Source organism: Hyperolius riggenbachi, chromosome 9, assembly GCF_040937935.1.
Source record: "Hyperolius riggenbachi isolate aHypRig1 chromosome 9, aHypRig1.pri, whole genome shotgun sequence".
Taxonomy (NCBI): Eukaryota; Metazoa; Chordata; class Amphibia; order Anura; family Hyperoliidae; genus Hyperolius; species Hyperolius riggenbachi.
Window position 1 is genome coordinate 24,435,643 of NC_090654.1, and position 20,103 is coordinate 24,455,745.

The 20,103-nt window shown below is 44.4% G+C and overlaps 1 protein-coding gene across 7 annotated transcripts in view; it reads left to right on the top strand.

The window, feature by feature from the left end:
* LOC137532040 (Fc receptor-like protein 5) overlaps positions 1–20,103 on the top strand; it is a 353,036-nt gene that overhangs the window by 64,110 nt on the left and 268,823 nt on the right. For all 7 annotated transcript variants that reach the window (XM_068252142.1, XM_068252143.1, XM_068252147.1 and 4 more), the window contains one exon: positions 1,028–1,297. In XM_068252142.1, coding sequence (XP_068108243.1) covers positions 1,028–1,297 — 270 coding nt within the window. The remainder of the gene's footprint in view (positions 1–1,027; positions 1,298–20,103) is intronic.

Sequence of the window (20,103 nt, forward strand, 5' to 3'; positions counted from 1 at the left end):
ATTAAGTTGCAGGCACAGTACTACCCCCGTGCATTATTTTTCACTGTATTCAGAAAGTACTATGGCATTTCTCTGTGTGTGACACTCCACAGCCCACTGACACCCAGAGCAGTGCACACTACTGCTACTGTTGCCACATTAAGGTGCGCACATTAATTACCCCTCCAGTGCATTATTTTTCTCTGTATTCTGATAGTATGTTTGCATTTCTGTGTGTGACACTCCACAGCCCACTGACACCCAGAGCAGAGCCTACTACTGCTGTTGTTGCCACATTAAAGTGAAACTTAAGTCAACGATAAAAATGAGATTTACTCACCTGGGGCTTCCCTCAACCCCCAGCAGCCGATCGGTGCCCTCGCAGCCCCGCTCTGACGCTCCAGGACCTGCCGGCAAACCCTTCCGGTTTGGCCGTCACCGGCCGACAGGCATGGGAACGCGAGTGATTCTTCGCGTTCCCAGCCTGTATATCGCCCCCTATGCTGCTATTGCGGCCAGCAGTTTCACTTTAAGCTGCAGGCACAGTACCACTCCAGTGCATTATATTTCACTGTATTCTGATAATACTTTGCATTTCTCTGTGTGTGACATTCCACAGCCTATTGACACCTAGAGCAGGGCACACTACTGCTATTGTTGCCACATTAAGCTGCAGACACAGTACCACTCCAGGACATTTAAAAGAGGCACTTTATTCCTCAAATGTAGGAACATAATGTGATTTCTGCCCTTTAGCGATTAAAACTCGACTCTGCGTTGACTACGTAATTTTTGGTGGGACTTTTGCCATGTCACTTGTCACTTGCATACCTGATGTTTAACTCTTTCAGGCAGAGAAAGAAAAAAAGCAACACAGGCTAGTTATTAGTGTGCTTGGCACTGTACATACACATGTCTATCTCATCATGTCACATGTCACCTCGGTTGTCCTTTAAATGCTCAGTTGTTGGTTTAATGCTGCAACTTCCTGTCATAATCTTCTGCTTGTGAACTTATCTTTACAGCTTTGTCCACATCTCTTCCTCAGGTCCGGCCAACATGCGGGTGCCACGTCTCGTGTTTGAAGGCGATGACCTCACGCTGAGGTGTGACAGCGGTCCTGATGTAGGCACTTTCAATTTGAAGATGGAATTTTACAAGGACTCCTTTTATTTAAAAGAATCAACCTCTGAGATGTCTTTGTTTATTGGAAAAGTTGACAGCAGCGTGTCTGGCGACTATTGTTGCAAGAAGTTAACTGATTCGGGTCAATTTTACAGTTATGATGTTGATGATGAAGAAACAATCTCATTTGCAGGTATTACTGTGTTTATTTGATCTTGAAAAGCATAAGAACTAAACCTCAGTGCCTGTTCACACTGTGCCAAAAAAACGCTCTGATCCTTCAGGGCGGAAGCGGAAGTGTAAATGGATCCTTAGTTAAAGAGGAGCTGTTAGGTAAGGGGTCTCAGAGAAAATAAACACATATATCAGTAGCTAAAGATTGGCTGTACTTACATTACATATGCATTTCACTGTCCACATTTGGATTTCACAGAATTTGTATATAGTATATGCAGAGAATGATGCTCCTGACAGCTCATGGCAGGTTCCATGTTTGTGAAGCCAAATGTGTCGTCATGTCCTGCCTGCTTCTGATCACAGAACAGCTCATACTGAATAACACTAGTTTGCAGTGAATATTAATGAGCCATGTGGCTAGGAACAATAGCGGACTCCTGCAGTCTACGCTGCCCCGAGATTTATCTGTGCTGTGGCTGGACTGAGTTTTAGAAGCTGCTGAAACTTGATCCCGTCTTCTCCTTAGCAGCCGAGGGGAGGGCCCCAGAATGCTTTGCAGTATGTTATGCGGCTTGCGTCCAGCTTAGCTCTAAGCTTTGCTGATAAGCATACATCAAAGGTAAGATAGATCTTTATCTTCAGTAATGTCTTTTTGGCTTCCTTCTAAACTGTTTAACACAGGAGACTAGAGGTTTAAATTAGCTTCTGCAGCCTGACAGTTACTCTTTAAGACCCAAATAGCAGCAAAAGACTCAAAAGAAGGGTGAGGTAAATTGATCTGGAATGGAAGGGGAAAGCAACCTAGTGGGAAAGGACCATTCCCATAGGCTTGCACTTCCATAGGTGGGCTCTGGAAAAAAATTGTGCTGGTCGCAGTGGTCGGGTCACGTATTCTGCTCCCGCTCTTTTCCACTCCATTGAAATTGGTAAGTGTAAATGGATCCTATGCTTAAAGTGAACCTCCGGACTAAAAATCGACTCAGCAGCACTGAAAAGGCTTTGTGTTTCTTTAACCGTTTCACAGCATCAGAACTTTGTTTCTCTTATACAAGCCTCATTTTTAGCTGCACAGACGAAACCTGCCCGGGCTTTTTTCCCCTGATGCTGTGATTTTTTTTTTTTGTTCTCGTTCTGCTGTTTTGGTGCAATTTTTTTTTTTTTACATTTTAAATTTGACATTTAAAGCCTAGCGTGTGCAGCTGGGAGGAGTAATCAGGACACAGGACAGTTGGAACTGTGTCTCCTGCTCCTTGTCACCTCCTTTCAACCAAAAAGATGGCTGCCCCCATGACAAAGATGGCAGCCCCCATAAATCACAAACATTTGCCTGTTCTTTTAAAACAGGGTGGCTAAGAGATTATATTACCTATCTATTCTAATTAACATAACTGATGTAACTTGATGACATTATGTTTGTTTAGGCTGAAGTTCCCCTTTAAACACATCTTTGACTGCTGATGAGCTGGGAACAAGCACTGGTATCGAAGTCCTGGCAGAACCATAAGGCTATCTTTGGTTTGAACCAGGGTGGACTTTCATTGGTTCACTGAGTGGTGGACCAATGAGAATCCTTCCTGTTGCTAGGCAAGTGATCTAGCGAATGGTAGCTCTATGTGTCTGCCAAGGCTCTGAGCTTACCAGCACTTTTCCTGGAGAAAGCAGGCTGTTTTGGCGCTCAAAAATAGAAAATAGATCAACAATAGATTAATGCTTGGGGTGTAATTTGTTCATGTTGTTTGATTTGCCATGAGCCTGGGGGTCATCATCGTTACTATTGGCAGACAAAAAACAAAACATACAGTTCCAACACCCACTAAAAATGTGTTAGGATAAAAGGTTTTTTTTTTTTCATATGTATAAATGCACAGAGGGAGATGCTGCTTCCTTGGCAGTTGGAAAGGAGGTTAACAGACAGGAAACTGTCAGGACCTAGGTCCTGACATCACACTGTGGGAGGGGTTTCACCACTATATCAGCCATACAGACGGCCCTGATAATCTGTTCGAGAAAAGGTGAAGATTTCTCGTGAAAAAGGGGGAATCAGATTTTGATTGGGATGCAGTTCAATCCCAAGTTTAAGTCCCTTTATTAAATCACACAGAGTTACTCTGCATTAAACAGTACATACAGCAAAGAACGACAAACAAACTGAGGGCTTATCGGCTCAGTAATAACGTCAAAATATAAAACATAACTTAACCACAAGCGGACTCCAGCTATGCGAGTACTACCTATATTATTGAGACGCCATCGGTCACGTACCACCTCACAGAATAATGGATGAGATCTCCACTGTTAAATATATTGGCTGCAGTTCACTAAGATCATGCTGGAGATAATAAGGCAAGAGAAAACTTACCACCACACAGTGAGAGAGTTATCTTATCTCTTCATTCCTTACGTTACCTCCTCTGTAGTTAAATTAGCTCCTCTGTAGTTATTTTCACATGCAGTTAATTAACGGGATCAGTGAATAATAGGGCACAGTGCCTATGCATACAAATGGCGCCGCATTAAAAAGATACGCTTATCGCTGTTTATCGTTAGTGCTGCATAATAATGGCGCACAGGGAAAAAAGAAGGAAAACGGCACACAGTAACGTTATTTATCAATAGCTAACCTACATAAGCCAAACTGCAGAAGTTATTTAATAGAGATGTCGCGAACTGTTCCAGGCGAACTTCAGGGGTTCGCGTTCGCCTACCAAACGCGAACTTTCCCGGAAGTTCGATTCGCCCCATAAAGCTCTATTGAGCAAAACTTTGACTCTTTATATTACAGCCAGCAGACACATTATTGCCATACACACTGCTCTCACTGCTGGAGGCCCACCCCCCCTCCTCCTCCTCCTCCTCCTCCTCCTCCTTTTCCTCCAAGTAAGGTCCTTATGCCTACACTTATTACGGGACAGCTGCTACACACTCTGCTAGGGAGATTTTAATTAGCCTGTTTGTGGGTTCCTCCCTCCACCCTCCTACCCTCCTACCGGAGGGAGGAGGGTCTCATCTGCCAGGGAATTCCAGTATTTCAAAAAACAGCTTATATACCATGATAGGAATTTGAACCCAGGCCTCAGTGTATGGTAGCCAACTAACATATCCATTGTACCACCAACACTACTAGCTGAAAGTAGCTGAAAGTAGCTGAAAGTAGCTGAAAGTAGCCTAGCATGTACCATGTATGCTTTAATGCAAGATAAAAATTAGACAAGACAAATAACATTTATATCACACTTTTCTCCTGGCAGACTCAAAGCACCAGAGCTGCAGCCACTAGGGCACACTCTATATAGGCAGTAGCACAGATATGTACCCAGACATGGCCTTGTATTTTGTGTTCAACAGTTGTCAAGAGAAAAATTAGACAAGATAGCAGTGTTAGGAAGACTTGCCTAAGGTCTCCTACTGAAGAGGTGCTGGCTTACTGAACAGACAGAGACAAGATTTGAACTCTGGTCTCCTGTGTCAGAGGCAGAGCCATTCACCATTACACCATGCAGCCACTGCTTACAGACATGTAGCCAGACATGGCCTTGTATTTTGTGTTCAACAGTTGTCCAAAGAGAACCTCAGATAGCCAGGTAGATTCATCTCTCTCTCTCTCTCTCTCTCTCTCTCTCTCTCTCTCTCTCACTCTCTCTCTCTCTCACACCAACACTACATGCTGAAGCCAGCCTAGCATGTACCATTTATGCTCAATCCATTTATGCTCAAAATACAATTCCGCGGAAAGCGGTGACCATCCCTACTAGAGAGAGAGAGAGAGAGAGAGAGAGAGAGAGAGAGAATATATATATATATATATATATATATATATATATATATATATATATATATATATATATACATATATATATATATATATACTAGCTGATTGCCCGGCGTTGCCCGGGTATGTATTTGGCTGGTGTTGGCTCTGAGAGATATGAATCTACCTGGCTATCTGAGGTTCTCTTTGGACAACTGTTGAACACAAAATACAAGGCCATGTCTGGCTACATGTCAGTAAGCAGTGGCTGCATGGTGTAATGGTGAATGGCTCTGCCTCTGACACAGGAGACCAGAGTTCGAATCTTGTCTCTGTCTGTTCAGTAAGCCAGCACCTATTCAGTAGGAGACCTTAGGCAAGTCTTCCTAACACTGCTATTTTGTCTAATTTTTCTCTTGACAACTGTTGAACACAAAATACAAGGCCGTGTCTGGCTACATATCTGTGCTACTGCCTATATAGAGTGTGCCCTAGTGGCTGCAGCTCTGGTGCTTTGAGTCTGCCAGGAGAAAAGTGTGATATAAATGTTATTTGTCTTGTCTAATTTTTCTCTTGCATTAAAGCATACATGGTACATGCTAGGCTACTTTCAGCTACTTTCAGCTACTTTCAGCTACTTTCAGCTACTTTCAGCTAGTAGTGTTGGTGGTACAATGGATATGTTAGTTGCCTACTACCATACACTGAGGCCTGGGTTCAAATCCCTATCATGGTATATAAGCTGGTTTTTGAAATACTGGAATTCCTTGGCAGATGAGACCCTCCTCCCTCCGGTAGGAGGCAATAGTTAGAAGGGTAGAAGGGTGGAAGGGTGGAAGGGTAGAAGGGTAGAAGGGTAGAAGGGTAGAAGGGTGGAAGGGTGGAAGGGTGGAAGGGTGGAAGGGTGGAAGGGTAGAAGGGTGGAAGGGTAGAAGGGTAGAAGGGTGGAAGGGTAGAAGGGTGGAAGGGTAGAAGGGTAGAAGGGTAGAAGGGTGGAAGGGTGGAAGGGTAGAAGGGTGGAAGGGTGGAAGGGTGGAAGGGTGGAAGGGTGGAAGGGTGGAAGGGTGGAAGGGTGGAAGGGTGGAAGGGTGGAAGGGTGGAAGGGTGGAAGGGTGGAAGGGTGGAAGGGTGGAAGGGTAGAAGGGTGGAAGGGTGGAAGGGTAGAACCTAGATGTTAGCCTGATGTGTATTTCACTCAATCATGTCTGCCTCCAGGTATTAGAGCCTTTGAAACATGTTTTCCATCATTTTTCTAGGTGTCAGAATTTTTTCTTTTTTACAACGTTCGCCTCCCCATTGAAATGTATTGCGGTTCGCGAACTTTTTCGTGAACCGAACCTTTTGTGGAGGTTCGCGAACAGGGTTCGCGAACCGAAAATCGGAGGTTCGCGACATCTCTATTATTTAACTGCAAAACAGTGAATGGATTTAATGTAACACTTTCAAGGTTAGGGTTAGGCACCACCAGGGGAGATTTAGGGTTAGGCACCACCAGGGGGGGTCTTAGGGTTAGGCACCACTAGGGGGGTCTTAGGGTTAGGCACCACCAGGGGGGTGGTTAGTGTTAGGCACCACCAGGGGGGTGGTTAGTGTTAGGCACCACCAGGGGAGATTTAGGGTTAGGCACCACCAGGGGGGTGCTTAGGGTTAGGCACCACCAGGGTGGTGCTTAGGGTTAGGCACCACCAGGGGGTGGTTAGGGTTAGGCACCAATGGGGGGGTCTTAGGATTAGGCACCACCAGGGGGGTCTTAGGGTTAGGCACCACTAGGGGGGTCTTAAGGTTAGGCACCACCAGGGGTGTGGTTAGGGTTAGGCACCACCAGGGGAGTGGTTAGAGTTAGGCACCACCAGGGGGTGGTTAGGGTTAGGCACCAATGGGGGGGTCTTAGGATTAGGCACCACCAGGGGGGACTTAGGGTTAGGCACCACTAGGGAGGTCTTAGGGTTAGGCACCACCAGGGGTGTGGTTAGGGTTAGGCACCACCAGGGGAGTGGTTAGGGTTAGGCACCACCAGGGGAGTCTTAGGGTTAGGCTCCACCAGGGGGGTGGTTAGGGTTAGGCAGCACCAGGGGGGTCTTAGGGTTAGGCACCACCAGGGGGGTCTTAGGGTTAGGCACCACCAGGGGAGTGGTTAAGGTTAGGCACCACCAGGGGGGTCTTAGGGTTAGGCACCACCAGGGGGGTCTTAGGGTTAGGCACCACCAGGGGGGTCTTAGGGTTAGGCACCACCAGGGGGGTCTTAGGGTTAGGCACCACCAGGGGGGTGGTTAGGGTTAGGCACCACCAGGGGGGTGGTGCTTGCTGGTGGCTTAAAAGGTATTTTATGACAAGTTTTGAAAATATCACCTAGGAGAAAACGCAGGAGAAAAAGTGAATTGCATATTGGCCCCGGTCTTTAACTTTAGAATTCTGGAGTTATTTTAAGGATTGAAGTGTTAATGTTAGGTTTGCCTGAGGTAAAATGTTTTCTGAATACGACATGCCTCATCACCATGGTGATCACTCTAGAAACGTTATTAAAGGCAGGAGATGAGCTTAGTGGATTGAGGCCATTGTCACTTCATGTCAACTAAATGCAGCTACGGGTACTTTTATTGGATATAACTATCATATCGATATCTGGCTTAGAGGATAAGGACACTTGGTACATATTTCCGATGCGGTGGTACACAAAACCCAATATCATATGTTTTCAATTATCCTTTGTCACAAATATATGCACTTGCCAAATTGTTCCTCTGAAGAAGCGACCATATATAGGGCTGCGAAATGTGCATTAGGCGATCTATGTTAAACGAAACGTGTCTTAACTACTTGCCGACTGCTCCACGCCAAGTGGCATGAGCAGTGCGGCAGCCCCAGGACCGCTCCACGCCGCAATCGCCACTCAGGAGACTGTTAGATGGCGGTTTCGCCATCTAACTACTTTGTACAGCGCTGTGATCTGTAGCAGCGCTGTACTGGGGACAGCCGTGTGACACGGCTATCCCCCCGGGGGACAAGAGAGCGATTGGCTCTCATAGGCAGAAGCCTATGACAACCGATCGCGTGATTGGCCGGCAGGGAAAAGGGAGGAAGGGTAAAGTAAAAAAAAAAAAAATTAGTAAAATGTATTTAAAAATAAAAGACATAAATATTTATAAAAAAAAATAAATAAACAATGTGTGGGCGATCAGACCCCACCAACAGAGAGCTCTGTTGGTGGGGAGAAAAGGAGGGGGGAATCTTAAAACTGCAGTTGCCCAATTAAGTAAAAATGGCCTGGTCACTAAGGGGGGGGGGGGGTTGGTTAACACCACAGTCCTCAAGTGGTTGAATGACTCTTTTTATTATGTCATGCTGTGTCTGACCACTAACAAGTATTGTAATTAAAAGTTACGTTTATACATTTGGATTATATTACCAAACTGGTAACACCTCACTCCTTTTTTCGTTCTTTACTGTGTGTGATGTGATTAGGGGGTATATAAACCCTAGAGGTGACTAGAGGCTATTTATTGAGACTATTTGAGCCAGTGTGAAAGCACCCAGGGTTCTACTGATATTATTAAAAATGTTATCAGTTTTGATTGCTCTGAAGATGGTCATGATCCAAAGTAAAGCTGTGCTTTGCAAAATGATATTTGCAAGATTCCTTATACCTCTTATCTACAGTGCTGGCCTCCTGTATAGAAGAGAATGCATACTATAGGTAATTGATGCCAAACTCAACAACAGTGTCAGGTCATATGGCTCTTTCCCATTTTTCTAGGATTTTCGACACATAGGCTGCTTTCACATTGGGACGTTACAGGCACACGTTAGAGGCGAGCAGCCTGTAACGCAGCCCAACTCACAGTAATGAAAAATCAATGGGCTGTTCAGAGTGCCCACGTTGCGTTACATTGTAACGCTACACGTTGAATGAAAGTGCAGCATGCTGTGCGTTATACTGGGCTTTAGCTGCGTTAGACTGCTTGCACATGCTCAGTGACTTGCCACATGGCTAATTAGTATTCACTGCACTGTGGTGACGTAACCTGGACTCCTAGTGTTGTCCGGATCATGAATGAATCACAATGAACGATTCGGTTCACAGTGGAAGTCTGTCTTGAAGAAACAAGAACATACAGAATGTACAGTGCAGGGAAAGTCGTGTCCTGCTAGTCATTTCACCCACAGTCTGCTTCCCTAGTAAAATGATTCAAATTATTTGGTTCAAAGATCCGTCTCTTTTCATTGATCCGATTCGAATCATCCGAATCCTTGAAAAGATCCGGACTTCCCATCACTAACCTGCAGCGGCTGTTCTATCAGTATAGATAGAACCAAAACAGCGCACCAAGAGCCGCATAACGCGGCTCAATCTGACGCCCAACTTCAACACCACCATGCGTTGCGTTAGGGGCACGTTATGCGACCTTAACGTCCCCTAAAACGCAACGTCTTGGTGTGAAAGAGGCCTTAAAGAAGAACTTAGGTTTACCCTGCAAAAAGTAATTGCTAAGTACTTACTGATTGCAATTTTTCAAGGCATTTTCATTTTAGCACATTCTTTTAAAGAGAACCCGAGGTGGGATTTAATTATGTTAGTGGGGCACAGAGGCTGGTTGTGCACACTAACACCAGCCTCTGTTGCCCCATGGTGTGCCTCCAGGACCCCCTGCGCGCCGCTATCCCCCCCGCAGTGCTAGCGACACACAGCGTGTCGCCAGCACAATGTTTACCTATGCTTGTCTGTTAGCGCCGCTCCTCCGCCTCCTCTGTATCGGCGCCACCCGCCCGCGTCCCTTCCCTCCCGCTGAATGGAGGGAAGGGACGCGGGCAGGTAGCGCCGATACAGAGGAGGCGGGGGAGCGGCGCTAACAGACAGGCATAGGTAAACATTGTGCTGGCGACACGCTGTGTGTCGCTAGCACTGCGGGGGGGATAGCGGCGCGCAGGGGGTCCTGGAGGCACACCATGGGGCAACAGAGGCTGGTGTTAGTGTGCACAACCAGCCTCTGTGCCCCACTAACATAATTAAATCCCACCTCGGGTTCTCTTTAAGCTGAATTACTCTGAAAAATGGTACATGCAGCAAAATTTGGATTTTCAGAAAAAGCAAAAAGCTGCTGTGGGAGCACCCTCATAGGGTGACGCTGCATTAACGCTTTGTGGAACAAGACACATGGCGCAAACACCCCCTTGTGAACCATCCCTGACCACGGATTAAACTTCATCCCAATCAGTAGCCAATACCCCACTTTCCCACAAAAAAAAATCTTTCTTTTTCTTGAATAGATTCAGGAATGTCTGTGTGGATGGAATTGAGGTGAAATCCCTCCCAAAGTGTGATTTCATTGCCATGGCCATGACTGATTCCTGTCTGTGAATCTCATTACATTGTGAGAGATTGGATGGTGCCAGCCAAATACCAAACAGAATCTACCTTTGTATGTGTATAGATACTGTGTGTGTGTATATATATATATCTATCTATACATGTGTGTGTGTGTGTGTGTGTGTGTGTGTGTGTGTGTGTGTGTGTGTGTGTGTGTGTGTGTGTGTGTGTGTGTGTGTGTGTGTGTGTGTGTGTGTGTGTGTGTGTGTGTGTGTGTGTGTGTGTGTGTGTGTGTGTGTGTGTGTGTGCCGCGATCACTCGAAAACGGCTTGAACGAAACCTGGTACACAGATCCCTTACAACCTGGGATGATAGGTTCTGGGGGTCTCGCGTCCCCCCTGCACACCTGGGTGGAGCTACAAACAGCAAATCAGATTTCACCCATTCAAGTCAATGGAAAAAATGTAAAAGGCCGCCATTCTCACAGTAATCAAGCCAGAGTCCCCACACTTGGCACAGGTGGTCACTTGGTGACCGATGTTACAAAGCCAGGAAAAGTGGGCGGAGCATAAAACAGCCAATCAAATTTCAGCTGTTCATTTTAAATGGGAAAATGTAAACTACAGCCATTCTTAGACTGTTAATCGCGGGGTTCTCAAACTTGACACAGTTGGTCACTGGATGAATGCGATTAAGATTAAAGAAAATGGGTGGAGCCTACAACAGCCAATCAAAATTCACCTATTGATTTTCAAGGGGAATATTTAAACTGCTGCCATTCTTACACTGTTAATGGCAGAGGCTTCAAACTTGCTACAGTTGGTCATTGGGTGACTGGGGTCCAAATTCACTAAAGGGGCGGGGCCACATACAGCCAATCAGATTTCCTTGGTGGATAAACTGCTTCCATTCACGCATTTTTGATGCCAGGAACCTGAAAGCTCACAAACTTGGTCATTGAGTGACTGTGTGTCAAGGTCACAAAAAGTGGGCAGAGCCAAAAAACCTTTCCTGGGAGAATGTAAACTGCAGCCATTCTTACATCGTTAATGGCAGGGTTCTCAAACTTTGCACAGTTGGTCATTGGGTAACTGAGATTAAAATTTTGGAAGGTGGGTGGAGCCTACAACAGCCAATAAAAATTCACCGTTTAATTTTCAAAGGGAATGTTTGAGCTGCTACCATTCTCTTATACTGTTAAAAGCAGATGCCTCAAACCTGGTACAGCTGGTCACTGGGTGACTAGGGCCCAAACTCAGAAAGGGGGCGGAGCCACAAACAGCCAATAAGATTTGTTTATTTTTAAATGGGATTATACAAAGTATTGATACCAAGGACCCCAAAGCTGATAAACTTGATAATTGAGTGACTGTATGTCAAGATTAGAAAAAGTGGGCGGTGGCAACAACTAAATTTTTAACATGGCAGGGTTCCCAAACTTTACACAATTGGCCACTGGGTGACTGGGATGAATATTCAGAAATGTAGGTGGAGCCTACAACAGGCAATCAAAATTTACCTATTGATTTTCAAGGGGAATATTCACATTGCTACCATTCTTACACTGTTAATGGCAGAGGCCTCAAACCTGATACAGTCAGTCATTGGGTGACTGGGGTCCAAATTCACTAAAGGGGTGGAGCCACAAACAGCCAATCAGATTTGTTAGATTGATTTCAGCCATTCTGTTATTGGCAGGGTTCTCAAACGTGACACAGTTGGCCACTGGGTGACTGGGACTAATATTCAGGAAAGTGGGTGGAGCCTACAGCAGCCAATCAAAATTCACCTTTTGATTTTCAAGGGGAATATTGCAACTGCAGCCATTCTTACACTGTTAATGGCAGAGGCCTCAAACCGGCTACAGTCGGTCGTAAGTGTCTGGGGTTCAAATTCAGTAAAGGGGCGGAGACAAAAACAGCCAGATTTCTTTGCTGGATAAACTGCTTCCATTACCACAATTTTGATGCCAGGAACCCAAAAGCTCACAAACTTGGTCATTGTGTAGTGACTGTGTGTCCAGGTTACAAAAAGTGGGTGGAGTTAAAACAGATTTTTCTGGGAAATTGCAAACTGCAGCCCTTCTTCACTGTTAATGGAAGGGTTCTCAAACTTAGCATAGCTACTTACTGGGTGACTGGTATTAATGTTCAGAAAAGTGGGTGGAACCTAAAAATGCCAATCAAAAATCACATGTCGCTTTTCAAGGAGAATATTACAATTGCTGCCATTCTTGCACTGTTAATGGCACAAGCCTCAAACCTGGTACAGTTGGTCATTGGGTCACTGGGGATCAAATTCAGAAAAGGGGACAGAGCCACAAACAGTGAATCAGATTTGTTTCATTTCATGGGAAAATACAAATTATTGATGCCAAGGACCCCAAAGTTCACAAACTTGGTCTTGGAGTAGTGCCTTTGTGTCCAGGTTACAAAAAGTGGTCGGAGCCAAAAACAAATTTCATTGGGAAAGTGTAAACTGCAGCCCTTCTTACACTGTTTATGGCAGGGTTCCCAAACTTTGGCCAGATGATCACTGAGTGACTGAGATTAATATTCAGGGAAGTGGGTGGAGCCTATAATAGCCAATCAAAATTCACCTGTTGATTTTCAAGTGGAATATTTAAATTGCTGCCATTTTTCCACTGTTAATAGCAGATACCTCAAACCTGCTACAGTTGGTCATTGGGTTACTGGAGTTCAAATGCTGGAGAGGGATGGAGCCACAAACAGCCTATCTGATTTGTTTAATTTCTATGGGAATTTACAAATTATTGATGCCAAGGACCCCAAAGCTCACAAACTTGGTCATTGAGTGTTTGTGCGTTAGGGTTAGAAAGTGGGCGGAGCTAACACCAGCCAAATACATACACGGGCAATGGCGGGTCATCAATGGGTGGAGACAAATACAAACTTCACTGGGAAAATGTAAACTGCAGCCATTCTTACACTGTTAATGGCAGGGTTTTTAAACTTTGCACAGTTGGTCACTAGGGGACTGGGATTAATATTCAGAAAAGTGGGTGGAGCCTACAAAAGTGAATCAAACTTCACCTATTGCTTTTCAAGGGGAATATTTAATTGCTACCATTCTTGCACTGTTAATGGCACAGGCCTCAAACCTGGTACATTTGGTCATTGAGTGAATGGGGTTCAAATTCAGAAAAGGGTGTGGAGCCACAAACCGCCAATCAGATTTTTTCATTTCAATGCAAATTATTGATACCAAAGACCGCAAAGCTCACAAACTTGGTCAGTGAATAATTGTGTGTTAGGGTTAGAAAAAGTATGCAGAGCCAACACCAGCCAAATACAACAACGACAAAAAATATGTGGGACCTGCAGACACATTTACTCCACTGACAGGGTAACGATACCAGGTTCACAACAGGGTACAGAATACAAGGTAAATTTTCTTGTGGGTCCACCAATCTGGTATATCTGATCATGTGTGCTAAATGCCCCAATGTTATGTACGTGGGAGAAACTGGACAAACTCTGCGCAAACGTATGAATGGACACAGGCACACTATTAATGATACCAAATCTGGACTCCCAGTTGCTACACACTTTCGGTCCAACGGACACAGCATGGATGATCTTCGTGTCACTGCCCTGAAGGGCGGCTTCAAAACGTCAAATGACCGATTAATAGCAGAAACAAAATTTATAAATTGTTTAAAAGCTGTGCACAAGGGTCTGAATAAGGACAACAACTTTCTATATTGGTATGAGATTGATGATATATGAACTGTCTCAGCCACCCTAGCTGAACTTGTGAACTAAGAATTTACAATACCTCTGGGTCAATCCTAATACCAAGTCTGTGAGCAATAAAGTAAACAAGGATCCTTATCTTACCCCATTTAGATGGTCTGTTTGTATTAAGGCATCTTAATGATGTATTTATGCTTGAAAAAAATATCTGTTTTTCCTTTTGATGTTGCATGTATATAAGCAGTCTGTACCACCAGCTTGCAAACTAACAGGATGTAAACCTGACGAAGGCTGCAAGGCCGAAAGCTTGTTTATTCTTATTCATTTGTAGTTAGACAATAAATGGTATCATCCTGATTTAAAACTTCTTGCTTTTACTGATGGCTAACACGGTACAATACCCTACTGCTATCTATATATATAGAAGTGAAATGAAGTTTATTGGATTTACAGAAAGTGCAAAATAATTGGCAGGGTATTCAGGAAAGTGGGTGGAGCGTACGTACAACAGCCAATCAAAATTTACCTATTGATTTCCAAGGGGGATACTTGCCATTCCATTCTTACACTGTTAATGGCAGAGGCCTCAAATCTGGTACAGTCAGTCATTGGGTGACTGGGGTTCAAATTCTAAAAAAGGGGCAGGGCCACAAACAGCCAGATTTGTTTAATTTCAATGGTAAAATGCAAATTATTGATGCCAAGGACCCCAAACTTTACTTGGCCACTGGGTGACTGGGATGAATATTCAGAAATGTGGGTGGAGCCTACAACAGCCAATCAAAATTCACCTATTGATTTTCAAGGGGAATATTTACATTGCTGCCTTTCTTACACTGTTAATGGCAGAGGCCTCAAATCTGGTCGGTCATTGCGTGACTGGGGTTCAAATTCTGAAAAGGGAGTGGAGCCACAAAACGCCAGATTTGTTTAATTTCAGCTGCATGCGGCAACAAGCACTAGGACATGGAGGCATCCTTCTTTTCTACCTCCTGAGTGTCCTGCTTGGATCCGTTGTAGGGCCCTCCTCCCCGCCTCCTCAAGCACGCAGGACAGAAGTAATCCGGGACAGGAAGCTGCCGCTGCAAATTGTGAGACACAGCCTGTCTGGGGGGTTGTGTGTAGTGTGTGTATATGTGTACATTGTGTGTGTATATACAGTATGTGTGTGTATACAGTGTATGTGTGTACAGTGTGGGAGTACAGTATGTGTGAGTATACAATGGGTTCTATTCTCAAAGAAGCCAAATTATGGCAAAATATTACCGCAAAATTTCCGCCAGCGGTAAGCTCCGCATTTTTTCCGCATTCACTAAAATTTTCCGCATGTTTTCCGCATGCGGTAAAAAAGATGCGGAAGCAGCCATTAAACGTGTGGTAAACATGCGGTAAAAAGGTTGCATGAAAGTGTTACAAAAAAGACAAGTCCAGCAAGCACAGCCCTTAAGCCTCCAGACTTCATTAAAGTCAATGGGATGCGCAATATATCACCTACTACTTGTAGGTGATTAAAAAAAACGGTAAATAACGTCGATATGAGGAGCCTGAAATGCTTTGTGAATTGATGTTTGTGTGCGGAAAATACCGACTTTTGCGGAAATTTTTCCGCAGGAATCCCGCACTTTTTAAAAAATATATTCTTTATTTGTAATAAGTGCAGATAAAACACAAAAGAGTTGCAAATACAAAAGGCAGCTTCCATACACATGTGCAAATGACAAATGGCTGTAACGGAAATATCGCAAATATACATAGAGTATCTAACATCACAGGCAGTGTCACTATTGATGATGAAATCACACGATATAGCTTAAGATACATCTAGTTTGCTGTCAAATAAGCGCACTAAATGCCTGTGTTCTGAATAATTTCCACACTTAACTTTAAAACTTTTACATTCCCCTCCCCCCACCCACCTTTTCCTCTGGTCTTGGTTTCCAGGGTCGCACCTGTTTGTGTAAGGTTGGGCATAACACTTGCGGTGGACTTATATCCATTCTCACTCCTTGGCCTAATGTCTTTTATGTCAGAGAGCTATCACATTGGTTATTAAGGACCGTAAAGAGAATCTGTATTGTTAAAATCGCACAAAAGTAAACATACCAGTGTGTTAGGGGACATCTCCTATTCCCCTCTGTCACAATTTCACCGCTCCCCGCCGCATTAAAAGTGGTTAAAAACAGTTTTAAAAAGTTTGTTTATAAACAAACAAAATGGCCACCAAAACAGGAAGTAGGTTGATGTACAGCATGTCCACACATAGAAAATACATCCATACACAAGCAGGCTGTATACAGCCTTCCTTTTGAATCTCAAGAGATCATTTGTGTGTTTCTTTCCCCCCTGAGGGGGGAGTGCATAGCAGAACCACAACACTGAAGAACTTGGCAGCCTTCCAGACACAGGCTGACAAGTCTGACAGGGGAAAGATACATTGATTTATTACAGAGACAGTGATAGTATAAAGTGCTGCAGTTAGCCAGAACACATTAGAATAGCTTTTGGAACTTGTAGGATGATAAAAAACAGGATGCAATTTTTGTTACGGAGTCTCTTTAACAAAGTCATCAGAATGCCTAAAGTACGTCCAATAATTCCAAGGTTTTTTTTATAGGCTTCATATTTATCAAATGCGGTATGAGAAAGTTCTTCCATATATTGTAGCTCATCAATTTCCCGAACTAACTCTTCCATTACTGGGACAACTGTTTTTTTCCAATGTCGTATGACTAGGCGCTTTGCAGCGTTTAAAATGTGACGTATTACAGATCTTTTATACTGCTTCATGGTCCACTTGTTGAGACGCAGGAGATAAAACTCAGGAGTAAACAGAGTAAACATTTCTGTCTGACACCGCTTCTATCAATCTTTCTACACCCTTCCAAAAATCTGTGAGTAGAGGACAAGACCACAGAATATGTAGTAGCGTGCCTATGTTTTGGTCACATCTCCAACAGATGTTTGATTTGTCTGGGTAGATTTTATTAAGCTTATATGGGGTGAAATACCATTGAGTGAGTATTTTGTAGTTCATCTCCTGCATTCAAATCGTTCTTGAAGATTTGTGCGCAAAGATGCATAGTCAAGTTTTTTGGTTTGGGGAGAGTGATATCCCCATGTCTGCTTCCCAGGAGTATAAGAATGGTAATTCTGGTATGGCTAATAGGGCAATTATCTTGTAAATTCTGGAAAGTGTTTTGTTGTTAGGGCCTTCTGCTGTACACAGGTCTTCAAAGTCAGTCTGCTGCCTCAAATTGGATGGATTTACATTTTGTCTCATTAGGTAATACCTGTACTGGAGGTACTCCCACCACTTCGTGTTTGCACAATGCGGTTTCTGTCTGATCTCAACTAACGTCGCCCATTGTCTAGAGGAACACATGTCAGAGAATTTCAGTCTCTTTAGACCCTCCCTTCTATTTCTGTTAGGTGTTAAACCATCTTGGCCAATGCAAGGGTTCTCCGTAAGCGGGAGTAAAGGTGAAGGGCTAGGGGCTAAATGGTAAGCGACATTTGTATTGTAGAAGGTGTTCAGGGTAACTTGTGGTTGTGGGAGCGGAGGGAGTTGCCAGTCTGGGAGCAACTTTTGGTGCATCCAGACTAGGTCTGTGAGAGAGTGAGGTGAGAGGTTCTTTTCTAGGACTACCCACTGTTTATGTAGGTCATGTCTATTCCAGTCTACAATCCTAGTCAGTATGGAAGCATAATAGTATCTTTCTACGCTAGGTAAGGCTAGACCTCCTTCAGGTTTTGGGCTGTATATTATTTCTTTCCGGAGGCGAGGGGGTTTCCCCTTCCAAACATATCTGTTAGCGCAGCACTATTTTTTAATTTTTTTTATTTTTTAAATCATGTAGCGAGCCCAGGGCTCGCTACATGATAGCCGCAGCGCAGCGGCATCCCCCCACCCACTCCGATCGCCTTTGGCGATCAGAGTAAGCAGGAAATCCCGTTCAGAACGGGATTTCCTGCTGGGCTTCCCTGATCGCCATGGCGACGGGGCGGGATGACGTCACCGACGTCATGGACGTCGTGACGTCAGAGGGAGTTCTGATCCACCCCTCAGCGCTGCCTGGCACTGATTGGCCAGGCTGCGCAAGGGGTCGGGGAGGGGGGGGCTGCGCTGCACGGCGGGTAGCGGCGGATCGGAAGTTACACACAGCTAGCAAAGTGCTAGCTGCGTGAAAAAAAAATTATGCAAATCGGCCCAGCGGGGCCTGAGAAATCCTCCTGCGCGACATACCCCGAGCTCAGCTCGGGATTATCGCTCAGGAGGTTAAAGGTCTGTTGAGTTTTTCGCAGAAAGGAGAGAGGGATCTTAACCGGGAGAGTCTGGAAGAGATATAACAACCTGGGCATGGCGTTCATCTTTATTACTGCTATCCTCCCCATCCATGAAATCTGTGGTAAGTCCCAGCGTTGCAAGTCTGCTGTTAACGTCGCTAGGATCTGGGGTAAGTTTAACCGGAAGACAGCCTTAAGAGAGCTGGTGATATTTGTCCCCAGGTAACGCAAAGAAGTAGGGTTCCATTTGAAGGGAAAGTTTTGCCTAATCAATGTAACCTGTTCCTCAGGTAAGCCAACATTAAGTGCCTCAGACTTATCAAAGTTTATCTTAAAAAAAGACAACTTCCCAAAGCGCTCAAACTCTTTCATCAAGTTGGGTAGTGATGTAATAGGCTTTGTTAAGAAGAAGAGTAGGTCATCTGCATAAGCGGCAATTTTATGTTCTGTGGATTCTACACTCAGTCCAGAGATGTTCTTTCTAACATGACAAAGGAAGGGCTCCAGGGCCAAGGCGAAAATAAGAGGGGATAGCGGGCAGCCCTGCCGGGTCCCATTATTAATTTGCAGAGGTTCTGAGAGGATGCCATTGACTTTTATTCTTGCTAGGGGCTTGGAATATAGGGAGTCTATGCAGCGTAGCATTCTGTCACCCAAATTTATGTGTTTTAAAACAGCACTTAACCAGTCCCAGCCCACGCGGTCAAATGCCTTCTCGGCGTCTGTGGATAGTAACATACAGGGTTTTTCCTTTGACCGCGAGAACTGCAACAGGTCCAGGGCCCTAATGGTATTGTCCCTAGCCTCTCTATTGGGTATAAAACCCACTTGGTCCCAGTGTACTAAATGACCCATGTGTTTGGCCAACCTGTTAGCTAATACTTTTGCAAAAAAATTTAGATCTAAGTTTAGTAAGGATATTGGCCTATAGCTACCACATGCTGTTGGATCTTTATTTGGCTTGACTATGACGGCAACATGGGATTCCAGGGTTTGTTGCGGAAACTTATTTAGTTCTTCCTCTGAGGCTAGAGCGTTGAAGGTCTTACACAAATGAGGGACCAGGACCACCCTACATTTTTTATAATATTCTGCCGTAAAGCCGTCAGGCCCTGGAGCCTTCCCTGTTTTCATCCCAGCCAGAACCCCCTGAATTTCTTCCTCTGAGAAAGGTTCTTCGAGTGCCTGCCTCATCTCGACATTTAATTGTGTCATATCAGCTTGGTTTAGAATATGTGTCTATTTCTTCCGAGGTGGGTGTTTTAAGATTTTCACTATGGGGCTCTGTTAGATTATATAATTTTTAATAAAAATCTTTGAAAGCATTCGCAATATCTTCACTTTTGTAATGTTTAGTGCCTGTTTTGTCTATAACCTGGGCTACGTAGGTACGTTGTTGCTGTCGTTTGAGCGCCCTGGCAAGCAGTTTCACCGACTTATTGTCGTGTATGTAAAAAAGATGTTGGCATCTTCTGGTTGCCTGTTTAGCATTGTCTTTTAGTATGTTATTAAGTCTATTTTTTGTTGTCTGTAGTTTTAACAAGACGTCCCCTCTAAGGTTGTTTTTGTGTATGCTTTCGAGGTTGCGTATCTCTCCCAATAATTGTTGGATCAATTCTCCTCTCTCCCTTTTACGCTTTGCTCCCAGTCCTATCAGAAATCCCTGTAACACACATTTGTGCGCTTCCCATATGATGGAAGGGGACACACCCTGGGTGTCATTGTGGTGGAAATAATTGCGTATTTGCTTTTCCACAACCTCCTTGACA